The 19,346-nt window shown below is 40.0% G+C and overlaps 1 protein-coding gene across 3 annotated transcripts in view; it reads left to right on the forward strand.

Moving 5' to 3' along the window:
* Positions 1 to 697: 697 nt before the first annotated feature.
* LOC105496899 (copine 8) overlaps positions 698 to 19,346 on the forward strand; it is a 240,662-nt gene continuing 222,013 nt past the window's right edge. For 2 of the 3 annotated variants that reach the window (XM_071071895.1, XM_011767544.3), the window contains exon 1: positions 1,696 to 1,974. In XM_071071895.1, coding sequence (XP_070927996.1) covers positions 1,877 to 1,974 — 98 coding nt within the window. In that variant the 5' untranslated portion in view covers positions 1,696 to 1,876. Of the gene's footprint in view, positions 1,270 to 1,695; positions 1,975 to 19,346 lie in introns of those variants that run through there. The other variant, XM_071071896.1, reaches the window with a different exon arrangement.

A 19,346-nucleotide genomic window follows, 5' to 3' on the forward strand; every position in this document is an offset into this window, starting at 1 on the left:
AGTCAACATTTATCAAATGAGGGACGCACTTTATGTGCAGTTCATTATATATCAGTTATATCTCACTAAAGTGGAAACAAATTAGAAGTAAGTATCCCACATGTTGACTACTAAAGTTCTCAACTTTCATTTCTTCAGTAGGCTCCTGTAAAGTAAAAAATCTGGTGAGCTTAAACAAAAAATCTAGATTTCTATGCCAAATTAATTTTGAGCAGCATAATAGAAATGCCTGGAGTTTTAGGGCATTTCCAAATCGCAGTAAAGTACAGTTTAATTTGTAATAGGACAAGAGGAAGAAAAAAAAGAAAAAGAAAAAGCGGTGGGTGGGGAAATCAGGAAAGGAAACCAAATAGAAACAGGGGAAGTACACTCGGCAGGGGAAGCGGCAAGACTGCACCTACACACTCTCACCCGCCTCTACAGATCCTCTAGGCAGGGGGCTACAAGTGGATTAAAATGTTACAACTCAAGGTAAGTCCTCCACCGCAAAAACTGCTCCTCCCAGACTTAGCCCAACCAGCTGGAAACTCCATGCTTGCAGCGCTGAATCTGGCGGGCGGACACCCGCCCCCTCTCCATCCTTCGCCTTCCAGCTGCGCCGCGTCCTGTTCTCCGTCGCCGCCTGGTGGCGGGCGCCCGGGACCCGCAGGCGCTCGGGTGAGGCAGGACTGAAGGCGCGGGGAGTAAAGGTCTCTGCAACGGAGGGGCGCCGCATCTACCTCTGGATGCTTTTGCCGCGACTGCATCTTGGCACCAGTCTTACTGCCCTGGAATGCAGTTTCCTCAACGCAGCGCTCACTCTGACTCCTCTCTGCTTTAATCCGTCAGGTCTCAGGTCTTGCGGGTGGGAGTCGGGTGAAGGAGCTGCGTTATATGGTTGTGACACCCACCCCCTGCCCCCATTTTCAGGTCAGAATTTTCATGCCTTTGGAAACGAGGGACCCAGAAGAACCCTTATTGTAGGAGGATTGTCGCCGTTAGACCTCTAAGCTCCAAAAAACCAAGGGGAGACACAATCCAGATTGTTCCCTTAAATCCCAAGTAGTATTGTTCTTTCCTCCTTAGAGTCCGCCCCCCGCCCCCACCTGTCCCATATATTGATCGGCCACTTTGCCACCGCGTTGCAAGGTTTGGAGAGCGTCACAATGCCCCACCGTCCCCAACTCTTAAGTGGCCGACGGTGGGCAGTCCAGAAGCTAGGACCAGACTCATCTGCCTGAGGGCACAGTAGGAGGGACGGAGGGATCTCCCATGAGCTCCGAGGGCGAGGTGAGAACCAATTGTGGGGGAGAGGGGCTTATAACGGGGCAGTTAGGAACCGGCAGAGGTACCCCCACCTCCAGCTTTCAACTCAGGCGAGGAAACTTCGAGACCTTCCCGTCCACACCTGATTGACAGGAGGAAGCTGTCGCGGCCCAGGAGGCGAGTGTGGGTGTGCAGAGGTAGAGACGAAACCTAAAAGCTCGCAGAGCCGGCGAGGGCTTGCAGTCCTGGACCGTACGGGTCTGCGTCTGGTGCCCCCTACTCCATCAGGCTGCTTGCTGGGTCCACCAAGCCTGACCCCTCCAGCCAGAAGGGGATCACGGAGTGTGTCCGCCGCCCGGGCTCCTGCCTGCCGGAAGGGGGCTGGGAAGCCGGGAGCCCCGCGCGCCACTTCCCCGGCAGCGTCAGTTTCACCCAGTACTGGTTCGTGGTTCCCTCGTGGCTCTGCGCGGAAGTCCGCCTCCGCCCTTCCCTCCCCCATCCTGCGCGCTGCCTCCGCCTCCTTCTTCTGCCTCCACCCTCAACCCCCATCCCCGCCTGACGGGAGCTAGCCCTCAGTCCTCCCGAGCTCTGGTTGTGAGCGCCGGACAAGTCCAAGGCGCCTCCTCCCAATATGGACAGCCGCTACACCAGCACTGCGGGCATCGGGGACTTGAACCAGCTGAGCGCTGCCATCCCGGCCACGCGAGTGGAGGTGTCCGTGTCCTGCAGGTGAGGACGCAGCCCTTCGCCTCGCTCCTGCTCTCCTATCTGCGGGGTTGGTAGCACTTGGAGAGCGCTCGGGGTACCACGAGGCTTTGCGCGGGCGAGAAGTTGCCCCATGAGTGGGAAATATCTCAGCAGTGGGGCTGGAGTTATCCTGGGTCAGGTGACACAGGGGAGTGGGAATTAGAAGCGAGTGGTGGGCTCCGGGACTGGGACTTTTTATTTTCTTTCTGGGAAACGCTGTAAAAGTTGGCTGGGCTGTGACTCAGCTGCGAGAACACCGGCCGCCGCCCAATTTACAAGCCTGTTTTCCGTCCCAAACCCGGGCTAGATGGTTGCGTGATGATCGGAATCGAAGGGGACAGCACTGCCAAAAGCGCTCGTGACCGCTGCACGCTTCGGCCCGGGACTCCCTCTGCTAGGCGTGTGCAAACCTTCTGTTGCTAGGGTTGGCTCCAACCTCGGCAGCTTTCTCCCCACCCACTTCCTGGAGCCATCCAGCTTGCTTCTCCCCCACCCTTCCGGGCTTTTTGCCTTTTGCCTGATAGGTAGAAATTTCGGCCCTCCTTGCAGAGGAATGTATGCCTTACCTAAGATCTGGGAAGTCACGACTTTTTTGTTTTGTTTTCGGGCCCAGACACATTTGAGTGCTTGTAATAACTGACTCTCGGCCGGGCGCGGTGGCTCACGCCTGTATTCCCAGCACCTTGAGAGGCCGAGGCGGGCGGATCACGAGGTCAGGAGTTCGAGACCAGCCTGGCCAATATGGTGAAACCCCCGTCTTTACTGAAAATACGAAAATTAGCTGGGCGTGGTGGCGGGCACTTGTAGTCCCAGCTACTTGGGAGGCTGAGACAGGAGACTCGCTTGAACCCGGGAGGTGGAGGTTGTAGTGAGCCGAGATCGCGCCACTGCACTCCAGCCTGGGCGACATCGCAAGACTCCATCTCAAAAATAAATAAATAAATAAATAAAATAAAATAAAATAAAAAATTAAAAAAATTTAAAAAAGGAAAAAAAAAAAGCTGACTTTCAACCCTGTCCAGAGACTGTAAATTGCAAACTCGTTGTCCTGACGTTCTTCCGGTTAGTTGCCCTGTAAATAAAGCAACATCACTGCTATATTGTAGACGATTTTGAGAAGGAGATAAGCGACGGTGCTAAATTGGTATTGGCCACTAGTTTGCGAAGTAATATTGACCCTAAAGCCCACTCCCTTGTTTGCATAATTGGGTCTGTCTCACTGGAAAACTGCCTCCTCATTTATCTATTTTTGCCCTAAGATTGTTTTTATGCCCTCAAATCCTCCCTTTCCTTTCCTTAGCAAACTTGCCTTGAAGAAATCTAATAAATTTGGGTAATCTTGATGTAAATAAGTTTAAAATTCCATCAATCTTGACATTGCATTTTCACAAACTGACCCTAAAGCCAAAGAAATTCTTTTCTGGGGGTGGAAATTCGAGCACCAGCAACCCTAGTAGAAGTATTATTTGAGGGTAGAGGACAGCCTTTAGCCCTGAAACTATCACCTGATTGTTTGCTCTGCCGCCTCTTAAGACTGATCTGGGACTATGGAAATAATCATGCTGATAATGATAGCTAACATTAAGCTCTTGCCTTATTGCTGTCACTGTTTTAAGTGCTGCCTGAGATTTTTCTGTCAATGGAACAGGTGAAGCTGTATGGAAAACTCTTTAGAGAATTCACAGGACTTTTTCTTTTCTCTGAAGCTGGTTTTGGATGTTAGAGGGAAGTTATTGATATATACAGATAATGGATAGCCAAAAGTCCTGGAATAATAGCATTACTAAGAGTTCTTATCCTCTACTCAACAGTCTGCAAAGTCTAAATGGCATGTGGCCTATACTTGGAATGAACATAAAAGAATATTGTCAATCAAATCTGAATTTTTCCATGAGCTTTTTAAGGGAAATTTTATCTAAACTGGTCATTCTGCTAGTAGGGCCCACGTTTAATGGAGCCCCTTTTTTGATGCATGTTTTCTGTGAGTGTGCTGGGCAATTTGTTTCAGTTTGCTGCCTCGGCACCTGGAAATCCCTTGTTCCAGCTTTTTTTCATAACATTGCTTTGACATTTTATTTTTAATTTTTAAGATTTCTAATAGGAAAAAAAAAATTCCTGAAAGAGAATGCAAATACTTAGTGTCAAGCATCTCTGCCAGGGCCACTAGTGCTTAGTCTATTGTTTGAGTTGCTTCTGACTCAGCTTACTATTTACTATAAGTTTGAGATAAAAAGCATCTTTTGGGCAAACAGAAACATAATTAAATACCCAAGTTAGTGCCTTTGGAATAGGTTCAGGAATAGTTCCTGAAAAGGTGGATTAAATTTATTTTTAATACATTAAAATTCAAAAATAAAAATATTTGAGTATTGTTGGATCTTGTAACCATAGAAGGTGATTTAGTTTGGGCTTTGGCATCAGAGACCTAAGTAAAAATTCTAGCTTTGTGACTTGTTCTTGCTATCTTGGAGTAAGTTCTTATTCAGTCTGTCTAAGCATTCTTATCTCCAAAAATAAGAATAATTATGGTATTTTCCTTATATAGAGTGTTATCAAGGTGATGTGTGAAAGCACTTACACAATGCATGAAACAAAAACATGTTTTCAAAAATGTTAGCTATTCTTATAATATTGCAAATAACATTTGTTGAATAAATGTGTTATATATGATTCAGGTATGGAATTCTGTAAAAGTCTTTCTCTTTTGAACTTCAATAAGTTGGTTAAATAACACAGGGATAGAACCAGCATTGGGATACCTGTTCCCTCTTTCTCTATCTTCTTTAATGTGCATCAAGAACATGTTTTGTAGAAAGTTTGTGGGGATTTCACTTAGCAACAAGGCACAGTTGAAGGCCTCTAAGCTTTACTATGGGCAGGCAGAGTAAGGAATTCCCTTGCCTTACTATACCAGAGACTGAGGATTTGCCGACACTTCAAAAGCAGCTCAGATTTGAATAGGTTCTTTCTTTCTCATTCTTTCTTTCTCTCTCTCCTTTCTTTTCTTTTCTTTCTCTCTCTCTCTTTCTTTTATCTTTTCTTTCTTTCTTTCTTTCTTTCTTTCTTTCTTTCTTTCTTTCTTTCTTTCTTTCTTTCTTTCTTTCTTTCTTTCTTTCTTTCTTTCTTTCTTTCTTTCTTTTTCTTTCTCTTTCCTTTCCTTTTCTTTTTTCTTTCCTTTTCTTCTTTTCCTTTCTTTCTTTCACCTCCTTTCACTGTCCCCTATCATTAAAAGCTTTATGGCGAAGTTTTTATCTGCATTTTGGGGAAGGTGAAAAAGATCAACAATTGAAGCTTGAATATAATTCATGGAAATAATTTAGTCTGTTTATTCATCAAGTGTCTGAGTGCCTTTTATATGTCTATGTTTATGCTAGGGTCTATGAGAAATGCAAAAGACATTCTCTTCTCTGAAAATGTAAAATCTGATTGGGAGATAAACATTACATAAGATATGATAACAGGGCTAAATTCAAAGATGAGGCTCATGCATGAGGAGGGAAAGGACCATTGTGGAATAGGGTGCTTGGAATATATTACAAAGGGGAGATGGGGCTTGGGCAGAGACAAGCTGGATAGGCATGGTTTGGATTAGGGAAGGGACAATGTACATGGAAGTTTTGTAGTGGCTATAAATTTGGTGTGTTAAGGGGGTGGGAGGTACCCTTTTCTATATGTATTTATACAGAGGCAAGCTCCTGCTGTTTGACTTCCTTCCTCTTCTACCCATTGTCTGGCTCTTCTTACATTCATTTTCCTTTATTGTGTAAATTTGTAGATTTTTAAATTAATTAGCTTACTTAATTAACTAAAAATGCCTGTAGCTGAAATGATACAACCTTGAGAGATAAACTAAGGTAATATTTCCATTTTGTTCTGAAAGCTTATTACTATAGAATTAGGTAAACTCACTGGGAAAACTAATATGCGGTAATCTCCTGTTTTCCTTGGGTCCTTGATTTGTTGCACTATTTCACTGATTTTCGCCATTTTCTCTGATTGAGAAGTAAGCTTATCAATTATAAAAGCAGTGAGAATATTGTGTATTTCTCGACTTTGTATGTTAGGTATCAAATGTACATCCTGTCACAGAAATAATCCTATAATGGTGATAATACTGACTATTTTTTTATTTGAGATGGAATCTCACTCCGTGGCCCAGGCTGGAGTGCAGTGGTGTGATCTTTGCTCACTGCAACCTCCACTTCCCAGGTTCAGGTGATTCTCCTGCCTCAGCCTCTCGAGTGGCTGAGATTACAGGTGCCTACCACCATGCCCAGCTAATTTTTGTATTCTTAGTGGAGATGGGATTTCACCATGCTGGTCTGGAACTCTTGACCTCAAGTGATCCACTCACTTTGGCTTCCCAAAATGCTGGGATTACAGGCCTGAGCCACTGCCCCCCGGCCAATACTGACTTTAAACATTAAAGTGGAAGGAAGACTATGAAGTGGAAAAGGCTTGAGTACCTACTTTGTGCTAGGCATTCTAAAAAGCCCTTCCTGACCTGGTATAAGTCTAATGCCTCATCTCCCATCACTCCTTGCATGAACCCAGCAACTATATATAGTCTAATAAACAGGTGCTTGCCATAGACCAAAATGCATACCAGATAAATACGACTAAAAAATACTCCTAAAAGGTACAGTCCCAAAGTGTGAGCGTTCATCCTAGACAACCAAACTCCTCCTGCTTTTGTGGCTACACAGGTGCTGCTCTTTGCCCTGCCCTACCTCCCTTCCTCTTCTTTTCTGAATTAGGCTGTGCTCCTAAGTTGGATTAGTCCCAAAGTAGCCGGGGTGTGCCAGTGTCATAGGTATATTACAAATCTTAGTCTTTCTACTCTCCTTGAGGACAAGTTTTGTCTCTTTCATGTCCATGTACTGTATTCTGAGCTTGGCACAGAATACGTAGTTAGTAAATGTTTGATGCTGTAGTTCTATAGCCAAATTGTCTAATGTGGGGAGGGGGGTTTCTCCTGTTAAAATATCATTCTTAGGTCCCATAGCAGATCTATTGAATCAAAGTCTCCAGAGATGGGACCCAGGAATCTGAGCTCTTAACAAGTTCACCCTGTGCTGGTTATACACACTAATTCTTTTAATCTCCTGGTTTCATGAGTAAGTGACTCTGACTATAGTCCTTGATCTGAGTTAGTAATACCCACCCTACTAGGGTGTTAGGAAGATACTTTTTGATGGTGTGCTGGAGCTTAAATGGGTTTGGGAACAGAAATTTGTAAGTCAGTTGTAAAGTGACTATTAAAAATTGAATTGTATAAACAATATTAAATTATATTAAAAATAAATGTAAGAAATGCTGAAAGGTTATAACTTCCTAATTGCTTTACTACATTTTACTGTCATCTATTTTTTTTTAATAATCATCTATTCTCTATTTTTTAATCTGTGCGTTGAAAGTATTCTTCAGTGGTGTGCTTCTGTTCTCTTCCCAATTCATGTATGCCACCTTGGCAGCTTGAAATCAGCCATAGTGGGAATATTTACACCATGGAAATTGGCAAACACAGCAAATCAGTGCTTGACTTACCCTTTTGTCATCTATACTTAAGAAAGCATTCTGTGGGTATCAGTTGGCTCTATGGAGTTTATAATAGAAGTACTATATGTAACTTACTATTTGTAGATTGTGTGCCAAGCTACATACTCTACATATCAGTAAAATATAACAAATTTTGTACACAGACACACATTCAGCTTTTTATTGGGGAGCCTGTTTTAAAATATATACTTGCACATCACTGTTTATGGGCTTTTTATAAAAAATATATATAAAAGAAAATTATTGTTGTTTGTCTGGTTCAGTTCTGGCTATTATAATAAAGTACCAGAGATGAGGTGACTTATTAACATCATACGTTTATTTCTCACAGTTCTCGAGGATGGATGTCTGCAATCAGGGTGCCTACATAGTCAGGTTCTGGTGAGAGCTTTTTTCAGGTTACTGGCTGCCAACTTCTCACTTTCACATGGCCTACAGAGAGAGAGAGAGCTCTCTGGGGTTCCTTTCATTAGGACACTATTCCCATTCATAAGGGCACCATCATCATGGCCTAATCATCTCCCAAAGGCCCAACCTCCTAATATCATCACATCGGGGGTTAGGATATCAACATATGAATTTTGGGGCGACACAAACATTCAGTTCATAACACTGTTGTTAGATTTTCAGTATTAGAAGTGGTAGTGTCAAGTTCAGCACTATCTCTGGTCTTCCTTCTCTACTGCAGTAAGTGGGGTTGTATGATTTTATAATCCATAAAAGTTGTGATAGCAATTATATTGCAGTAGGAACTTATATGCTTTTAAATTTCTCCCTCTGCTTTTCATGTGGTCCTCTCTACACCTTTATTCTTCTCTTACTTTGAAGGTGTGTTTTTCTTTCCCTGTTTCTCAATCCACTGGTGGCATATCCTTTGCAAGTTTACATGTTACAAGTCCAGCTACACTTAGTTATTAACTGACCACCTGCGAAAACAAAGTTACATTCCGAGAGAGAGCGTCTGAGCCTTTTTGGAGTTGGCTGTTTCAGGTAGATACCTGTGCTGTTCTAATGATCTGTGGTGAAAGGAATCAAAGTGTTCAAACACAACAGTTGGAGGCTCTACCTTAGTCCACATTGGTTCATCTCTTAGCACACTTTACCTTTCTTTAGTCAGACAAAAAATTTGAAGGTACTATGTAAATAGGTTGTCAAATGATGTTGTTAGCTGATAAATTAAGTTATATAAGCTAGGGAGATTAGACTGCCTGCTGTGCTGTGAATGAGCCATATGACAGGTAGACGGAGGGCAAAGTTGTTGTAGGCCGTAACGTCCTATTCTGTCTCTGTAGCTGCTGAGATCCTGCGGTTCAAGATTGTAGTCATCCCATAGTGCCTTTTTTGATCACATTTAGGTTTGTCTTAGCCCCAGAGTTTCAGTAAAATTTGTCCTGGGAACTTTCTGAACTGTGGCGTTGAAGTCTTAATGTGAGAGTTGCCCTGGTATATATATATTTTTTTTCAGAGAGACACCTTATTTAACATTGTTGTTCCACCAGTATTTTAGTCTGCTTGTGTTTTTTAGCATTCGGGGCCTGAGGGGTTCTAAAACAGCCCTGGTATGTGGAGAATGCTAGTCTAGAAGCAGTTTAAAGGACAGGATCCCACAGGAGAGGGTGGTAATAGCTGTGCTCCTTTAGGTCTGTTATTTGTGTTGTAACAGGCAGAAGCCTACATCCCCTATTTGAGTTTACTCAAGGCTGAGAAGAAATACAATTCCTTTCAAAGAGATTTCATCCAGTTCTTAGCCTGTTTGAAAGCCAGTTTTGTTTAGCGTTGAGGAATGTGGTGTAGGGGTAGATTAGCTCTACCACTAAATATCTCTGAAACATCTGTTCCTCAGTTTCCTTATCTGTAAAGTGGGGATAATAATAGCCCCTACTTCTTATAGTTTCTTTGAGGATTAAGTAAGTTAATACATGTAAGTGAGATAAAACACTGCTGTGACATTAGTTAAGTACTTGATGATTACTAAAGGATAATAAAAAAATTAAAATCCTTCACTATTCCATCAGACTATGAGCAAATGAGTTCATTTCTGTCTCATATATAGCATCACATTTATATTCTCTCTCTGTGTATATTAATATATACACACATATATAATATATAATACAATATGTAATATATTAATTGTGTGTATATAATATAGAATATAATTGTATACTCTATACAATATTTCTTCTGTACTTTTCTATTAATATTATATCATGAATATGTTGTTGCTATTAGTCTTTGGAAACATAACCTTCCATGTCTGTGCAGTATTCTATTATATGGTTGTACTATATTTATTTAACTTATTTAGCTTGTTTTGGTTACTTCCATCCCATTCCTATTTAAGTACGCAGAATCAAGGCTAAGCTACTGGCTGCACTTTTCTAAATACTTTTATTACCGTAAGAACGTTGCATTTAGAGATTAATGAGAATTTGAGACAGCAGAGTATAGCAGCAAGAAAATGGAATTAGAAATCAGACAGATGTCTTTAAATCTCATTTTTATCCCTTTTTGGAATGTTATTTTGGGTAACCTGTTTAAACTTTTGGAACCTCATTTCCTAATCTGTAACATAGAAATGATTTAAAAACCAAAATTTCAAGGTTGTTGGATAAGTAAATGAAATAAAGTCTGTACAATGTCCAGCCTGTCACAAGAAAAGCGCTAAGTAGCTACTAGTCTTATCCCAGTTTCTTCAGCATTTTACTCTGTGGCACACACAACATAGAATAAGGTATCTGTACTTTGGAAAATTTACAGTCAATTTGGGGAGTCATAGAAACATAGAACCAAGGTGACGGTGATAAAGCTGCATATTATCCCATGCTGATTAATTCAATGTGGAGAGAGTGTAGAATAAAACAGTGGTTAGAGTAGTGTGGATTTATAAATGCACACTCAGTTTCTACAGATTCCACCCCATAGGCCCACTTCTGCCAAGACACAATCAGTCATGTGGGATTTGACAGGTAGGAGGTAGTCTGCTATAATAATCAAGTTTTAGAACCAAAGAACGTTCTTGTATCTGCCCAATAAAATCAATGGGCTGATATTTAAGACAGCTCTTTCGTGTTGGACGTGATAAAACAGATACTGCAGTAGTTGCCAACACAGGCTGAGGGAAGGCAAGTATTTATTGCCCCTAATAAAATAGGATGTATTTAAAAGATGCCTGCCCCAGGGACCTATGTTCACTCCCTGATACACAATACCTTAATGTTGGCAAACTTAATGACATCTTTCAGTGTTAATGCCTCTCCAGCCAGGACCATTAGCTACCAGACATTCTTGTTCAAATTGTGAGGTTTTTTGTCAGGTTTATTCTGTGAAGAATAATGCTCCAGACCTTCTGAGGGAATTGTCAGCTGATTTTCTGAAACTCTGAAGAAACAAAATATCATTGATAGTTCCCAGCAAATATTTCTATTTATTAGACAGTAAAGGAATTCAAATATAAGCTGTTTCAGTGAGGCCAAGAAGCATGCAACTTTTGGACATTTGCCATCTTTTTTTAAAAAAAATTAATCTCAAAATCTAACTCTTTGTCAGACAATGTATACAGTGGTTAATGTGGGCTAATTCAATCTTTGCCGTTCTGAAAAGAGGTGATGTTATGTCCTGTTTTACAAGTGAAGAAATTGAGGTTTAGAGAGAGTATAAATAGTTTGGTCGGAGTCACATATCTAGTAAGTGGCAAAGGTGAGTTCCTAATCCATATATGTCTAATTCCTAAGCATATGCTTATGACCATTAGCTATATTATGTTGTTCTTCCATAAATTCTTTATTGTAGGCTTGAAGAGTGGAACTCTTTTCTGTCAATATCAGTGTGTTAGTAACTAAAAAAAATTATAAAGCTTAGGAGACGCAATTATAATAGATGATATCAACACTATTCTACCACAAAGGAAATATTTCTCAGAGGATGCAAAATACAGAATTCTTTCCTGTTTTTCTGTTCCCTACTGTTGAGAGCTTTGAGTAGAGAAATTCACAGGAGTGGCATAAAACTTTAACCATGTGATGTTTTATTTCCAGTATTGATTCTTATCTTTTTCTGGTGCTGAGTTACCTAATGAAGATGTGGGAAATTAAGTAATGAGAAGACTATTTAGCTAGAAATCAGCAGGCAGGGTGAGATGAAAACTAAATACTAGAGAGAGATGATGGACTGGGCAAATGAAAAGTAAGAAAAGTTCATTGAATTGACTTTGTGACATTTGAATTTACCAGTGGAGTTGAGAATTGACCTCAGGCCCTACCATTTCAGTCCAGTGCTTTCTTAGTACTGGGAAAGTCACCGTTTAACTTGCTAGTTTTTCACTAATACTTAATTCCAGAGTTTCCCTTTATGGCAAATTCATTCTTCAGAATTTCATGTAAATAAAATAACTACTTAGATATTAACAATGTCAGTACATTGTTCTGAGCTATATGAATTGTGGCATGAGTTTGTAAAAGTCAGTTTTTTCTTACCTTGCTAATTAGCTTCATGCTCTCTCTCTCTCTGTGTATGTAAAATAAGTAACAAGTGACACATTAATTTTATTAAGAATGATCTCAAATGTCAGAGAGTGTAATGAACCAGAGATATGATTATAATTGCCATTACTGGTTGAAACCAACACATATCTCCGCCTTAGCATAATAGTGGTTTTATAATCCTTTTGAGAAATAAAATTGTTTCTCACTGTCTGCAGATCCTTATTGCATCCATCTCCTATAACTCTGAGCATTCCTACAAACCTGTTTTATCTAAATGTACTCCTATAAAGGAGCACTCTTTTATCTAAATGTACTACTATTTGTGGATTTTTCAGGTAATTGAAAGTAACACAAACATTATTCATTAATGTCTTAAATAGGTTTTCATGTTTCCAAGCTATAAGCAAAGAATATGAGAGAGAGAGAGAGAGAGAGAGAGAGAGAGCGCGTGCGCTAGAGTGAGAGCAAGCAAGACTAATGTGAGAACTACACCAGAATAATAAATGTATTTGCTAAACCCATCTCAATTACCTATGATTTTAGATGTAGCTTATTATCTGACTTATCTTGGTATCTCCACTCTCAAATTAATTATGGAAACAGAGATATTAGAAAGTTGATTACAATTGATTTTTATGCCAGTGGTTTCATCCAAAGCCCCTTGTAGGCATTGAGGAAAGGAGACATAATCAATATCAGGTTACTAGTGAACTTCTCTCTTAATTGATAATTTAAATCAGTAAATTAAAAATTTTTTTTTGGGAAAAATTTGAAATATGCTACCTAAAAGATGATTGATTTTTTTTTTTTTTTTTTTTTTTTTTTTTTTTTTTTTTTTTTTTTTGAGACAGAGTCTCGCTCTGTCGCCCAGGCTGGAGTGCAGTGGCCGGATCTCAGCTCACTGCAAGCTCCGCCTCCTGGGTTTACGCCATTCTCCTGCCTCAGCCTCCCAAGTAGCTGGGACTACAGGCGCCCGCCACCTCGCCCGGCTAGTTTTTTGTATTTTTAGTAGAGACGGGGTTTCACCGTGTTAGCCAGGATGGTCTCGATCTCCTGACCTTGTGATCCGCCCGTCTCGGCCTCCCAAAGTGCTGGGATTACAGGCTTGAGCCACCGCGCCCGGCCAGATGATTGATTTTTTAACTTAAGATGTGTCTTATAATGGCTTTAATTTCTTTGTTTCACTTAAATCACTGTGCCATTGGAATGTCATATATATGGCATCTTGCTTCCTTGTGGAACACTTCAGCAAAGAAACAGCATCTGGTCTGTTTCTGGAACTAGCTCTGTGACCTTTGACAATCATTCCACTTCATTGGATCTTAGATCCTATAGAAAGGTTGGGTCTCTGGTCAAGATGACCTATGATATTACTTGGAGGTTCATAATTTTATGATTGGAGAAGCAGGACCTTGAAATAAAATGGAGACATACTCCAGTTTAAGGAAATAATGTGATTGTCAAAGCCCATTGTAAACCAGCTAAACCAGGTGGTGATAATTTATGTTTAATAAAACAAACAAAAAAGGATATTTTACTTTCAAAATATTTATCTCAGAATGTCTTTAAATAGACAATTCTTCTAGTGTATTTAAAATGATATTGATGTATGAATTTTAATCAGAACAACAAGTACAGATATAGAGTAAAATTTATTATATTTGAGTTTTTTAAATAAAGAAGGTTTGTGAAGAAAAAGTAATAGGGAAAGGAGTAGTATTGTTACTGGAAAGGGGTCCCAACCCAGACACCAAGAGAGGGTTCTTGGATCTCGTGCAAGAAAGAATTCAGGGTGAGTCTATACAGTAAAGTGAAAGCAAGTTTATTAAGAAAGTTAAGGACTAAAAGAAGGGCTACTCCATAGGCAGAGCAGCACCAGGGCAGCCGGTTGCCCATTTTTATGGTTATTTCTTGATTATATGCTAAAAAAGGGGGGGATTATTCATGCCTCCCTTTTTAGAATATATAGGGTAACTTTCTGAGGTTACCATGGCATTTGTAAACTGTGATGGCGCTGGTGGGAGTGTAGTAGTGAGGATGACCAGAAGCCACTCTCATTGCCAGGTTGGTTTTGGTGGGCTTTGGTTAGCTTCATTATGACAGCTTGTTTTATCAGCAAGGTCTTTATGACCTGTATCTTGTGCTGACCTTCTATCTTATTCTGTGACTAAATGCCTTAACCTCTTGGCAATGCAGCCCAGGAGGTCTCAGCCTTATTTTACCCAGCCCCTATTCAAGATGGAGTTGCTCTGGTTCAGACACCTCTGACAGTATTAATATATATTTAGAAAACCTTAATTTCCTCCAAACAGTTTAACTTTGTTGCCATATTACACTTGATTTTCTAGACATAGGCTCTTAAACCTTTGTGTGATCATGAGACTTTAAAAATGTAGGCTCTAATTCCAGTGTCTTAAGGTTTTTTTTTTTTTTTTAAAGAACTATTGTGATAGATTATTTCTAATACCAACTACTTGCTATTTCAACGTCCTCATTTTCCTTAATATTCTCCCCAAGAGTTGTCAAGTTCTGCTGTTGCTGTTCTAGTTTTTTCTCTCAACGGAAATCTGTAACAAATTGTATTCATGGAAATGAAGAGTGTTTGATATGAATAGATATCTGTGCCTTTTCAGTAATTTACTTTTCTAATATGTTACTTTAAAAAAATCATTTATGTCTTTTTGTCAAATAGAGAGTTTTTAGTAAAGATGTCAGATGGATTCGGTCTTGTGTGCTTCCTCTGATCAGTTGTCACCGAGTGTGGGCTAACTAGGCTTTCTGGAACAGTTGACTTTCAAAATGAAATAAGCCAATACTATGAGTCATGTATGCTATTACTTCCCTACCATTATAATGCTTGACTTACTATATTTCATAAGCTTTATGAATGGTTTCAGTACTTTTAAAATCACCTTATCAGTCACCAAGACTTGCTTGTTCCGTTCTCCAAAGTGTCGGTCACCTCCTTTCCATTTCTGCTATCTCCACTCTGGTTCAAGAAGTAACCATTTTTCCTCTTCTTCACATATGTAGTGAGCTTCACATGTTTAGTTAGCTTTGTAAACCAAGATTGAATTACATGATTTTTCTTTGCAGAAACTTCCACTGTTTCAACGTGTCCCCTTTGTTTACAGAGTAAAGTCCAAGTACACCAGCATGTGTTCAGAGTACTTACTCATCCTGCCCAGATTCCTTTCCCAGTATCATCTCAGACATGAGCACCAGCCAAAGTGGACTAGGTGTTAATTCCCACATTCCTTTGTATCTTCCCTTTCCTCACCCTTGTTGGTACTTTCCTACAGCCTGAGAAGCCTTTCCCCTATTTGCAGCTCTCCTTGCTTGGTTGTCAAGATTTACCTCACTCAGTGCAATTTGTGTTATTTTACTAGATTCTTGAAATTGAAATTAATTGTTGCTTCCTTGGAGTTCCCAGACAACATTTCTTGTGCATTCTTTTTGTTCTATTTTGACTTAAAAATTTTTAGGTTTTTGCACGCCTGTCTCCCCAACCAAGTTTAAACATACCTATTTGTTTTATCATTGATTATTGCAAAACCAGATTTTGTGCTTTGCACATGAAAGGTTTTCAGTAAATGTTTGCCACTTGATAGATTGGAAGAATGAATGTGGATATCTATAAATTTGAATATGTTTATACCCTTAAAAATATTAGTTTATATTTCCCAGGCGAGGTGGCTCATGCCTGTAATCCCAGCACTTTGGGAGGCTGAGGCGGGCAGATCACATGAGGTTGGGAGTTTGAGACCAGCCTGACCAATATGGAGGAACCCTGTCTCTACTGATAGTACAAAATTAGCCCAGTGTGGTTGACGCCTGCCTGTAATCCCAGCTACTAGAGAGGCTGAGGCAGGAGAATCACTTGAACCTGGGAAGCGGAGGTTGTGGTGAGCCGAGTTCGTGCCATTGCATTCCAGCCTGGGCAACAAGAGTGAAAACTCCATCTCAAAAAAAAAAAAAAAAAAAAAAAAATTAGTTTATCCACATAGTGAAAACATTAAAATGCCTGATTTTGCTATTCAGTAAAAATAGAATTATTTAATCTTTGTTTATATAATGTTCTACAAAGTTTTATTTGTGAAGAAATGATAAATAAATTTAAATTAAAACACATTGTCCTCAAGCAGAGCAAAGCTAATTTTAGAAGTGGCCACAGTACCTGCTAAATATTGACAGATAATTTGGCCAGGTGCAGTGGCTCATGCCTATAATTCCAGCACTTTGGGAGACCGAGGTGGGTGGATCATTTGACGTTGGGAGTTTGAAATCAGCCTGGACAACAGGGTAAAACCCCATCTCTACTAAAAAATACAAAAGTCAGCCAGGTATGGTGGTAGCGGCCCATAATCCCAGATACTTGGCAGGACAAGGCAGGAGAATCTCTTCAACCCATAAGGCAGAAGTTGCAGTGACCTGAAACTATGCCACTGCACTCCAGGTTGGGTGACAGGGTGAGACTCTCTCTCTCAAAAAAAAAAAAAAAATATATATATATATATAAATGTTAACAGATAATTTGCTTAATCTGGGCATGAATACAATGCAAAAAAGAATATAATTTGCATGTGTGATATCCTATATAAAATACCTAAGTAGAAAAATAAGTAAACATATCTTTTACTCAAGGAAAATTTTTGTCTTGGGGAATAATATTTATTAAAGTACTTGGTGAACTAATAAAGTGCAGCAGCACATGATGGTTTCACTTGGGTATAATCTAGGGTAAGAAGAGCTGTTTGGTGGCCTGGCCACTTGAGGAAGCAAAAATTTGTTTATGTGCCGATGTACTTCTTCCAGACTGTGTATTTTTTATCACTAATTTAAATTTTGTGCCACATAATGCAAAACAAAATTTTAGAAAAGCCAAAATCCAACTGAAGAAAAGTGTCAAGGATGAGAAGATGGAAAACAATGCTTTCTATTAAAAAAGGAAAAGACAGAACTTGTTTACACATGTTCAAGTTAAAAATGAGCAAGTTTACTTAAGTCAACTCACTATCCATAAATCATGTCTTTCCTACATTTGTCTGGCTATAAAGTTTCTTTGGATGACCTAAGTAATTTCCTAAGCGCTTGCAACAGCTGTAGTATCTAAGTGCTCAGTTGATTATATTTAGCCTAAAATGTTGTCATCCCTGATTACATCAAGTATTTCCAGAGAAACATACCTCATTAGTGGCTATAACTATAAAATTAGAAAAAAAAAATTATAAAGCCACTTTGTTTCAGTGAGGTCAATAAATGGTAATACAAGGTGATGATGATGATGACTGATGAATAATTTCCAGCACATATATAAAATGCTGTGATTTAAAAAATGCAACTATTGTGGGGTTGTGTCATTTTCATTTTGACAGCATGGTCTAAACCAGCTATTGTCAACAAGAAGCACCATCAAAATTGCTTCAGAGGTTTTGCCACCTACTTCTGGACGCTCCTGAAAATTTTAGGTTGCTTTCCTACAAGGGACTAAGTTCTCCCCATCATTTTCTCTAGCCCCCAATACCCCAGTAAAACTTCTGTCAGTTGAGCCTCAGGCCTCACCCTCCCATTCCTTCTACTTCCATATTGTCTCTTTCACATGGCTGACCATTCTGCTAACTAGGTCCAGGCCAGTCTGACCCATGCAAAGACTATGCACTAGTTCCTTGATTCTTCCAGCCTCACAATCTCTGGCCAACCTCCTCCTCCTCGCCAGGAATCCTCTACTTTGAGCTGGTAGAGTTGTACTCAAAAAGGGCAAATGACACCACACTATTACTCCCTTGTTTAAGACCCTCTAGTTGACTGTATAATGAGTCATCAGGATCTTGCAAACCCCGACTTAAATTTTCAGCCTCATCTCTGTCTCTCCATGTCCCACTACCCTCCCCTTCTCCCCTTTTGCCTCTAAACTCTTTCGTAAACTCTAAGTCACTTCAGACACCTGCATTTCCTGAGAAAACCATGATGTTCACACTATGGTTTTCTCTGGTAGGAACAGTTCGGCCTCATGTTGTTATCTCACCTGATGGACTCTGCCGATAGTTCAAGCGTCACTCATACTATAAACACTTTTCCTGATCCTTCAGATTGAATTGTCCACCCCTCCTTTTCTCTAATCTGTAGTGAATTTATTTATTATGCATATTCCACATTTCACTGCACGTATTTGTTTACAAATCTGTCCCCTTAATGCAATGTAAATAATCTAGGGCCTGGAGACCAGTGTGTTCATATCATGGTCTCCAACACCAAATCCTTTATCTGGCGCTTAATAACCTAATGCTGGTTGAATAAACATTTGAATGAGTGTCAGATAGCTATTAAACTATAAACTCTTATAAGATAAGAATCATGTCTTATTCAGCTTTGCATCCCACTTAGCTTCTAGTCCAGTGTATTGCATATAGAAAGTGCTTGATAATTATTTATTCAATATATAGTTGAAGAAAGGAAAGCTAGTGGAAGAAAAGCGTATCACATATGAACAGGGACCATGGCTGGAAGACTTGAAGGCCAGAAAGAGTATAGTATTAATTGAGTTGAAAAAAAATCAATTGTAAAAAGGCAGGATGAAGGAGACATGGCTAAGCAATTGCCAATGCCTGTTTCATTCAGTGATTAATAGTCTATTAATCTAGCTAATTGTGTAAAATATTTGGAAGTTCATTGTCCACTTAGCTGTTAGCAAGTGAGCTGAAATGCGGATCACTTCATGAAGATAAAATTGTAAAAGTATACAAAAAAAACCAAACCAAACTATGTTGAAAGGAGCAAAGGAGAAAGTACAAATCACCCCAACTTTCTTACCCAGCTATAGGTCAGGCCAAGCAGATATCTCTTTGTGCATTTATTTAGAGGTATATAAGGCATATTTCCATTCATATTGTTTTTTACAATGACTTAGGTAAGATGGAAGTTGAGTTTTTTCCCTTGGATTTTGGCTCCAGATATTAAAACCTGAAACTAGCTGCTGCTTTGCAGGTCTAGTACCCCCTGCCTGGAGAGCATCTCTCCAAGGGAATGATCTCAGCTGTGTTCTCAATACACCCCTCTTCCTATCTGCCTGCCTCCATGGAGCCTTCACTGCTGTTGTTAAAACGTCGCTGTTGACAGTGCCACTGGGAAGTTGCGGTAATGCCCTTTTGCTACAGGGCCTGGCATGAGGCCTTGCTGTCTGCTGTCCCTGTAACTCTGTCTATAACTCTGCTCACTGCCTCCTGGTGCTTGTCTCTGTTGATTTACCAGATCTTTGTGGTTCTATGTGGTCCTTCTAGGTTCAGTCTCAGTCAGGAGTCCTCCTTTCTAAAG

Source organism: Macaca nemestrina, chromosome 10 (assembly GCF_043159975.1).
Source record: "Macaca nemestrina isolate mMacNem1 chromosome 10, mMacNem.hap1, whole genome shotgun sequence".
NCBI lineage: Eukaryota > Metazoa > Chordata > Mammalia > Primates > Cercopithecidae > Macaca > Macaca nemestrina.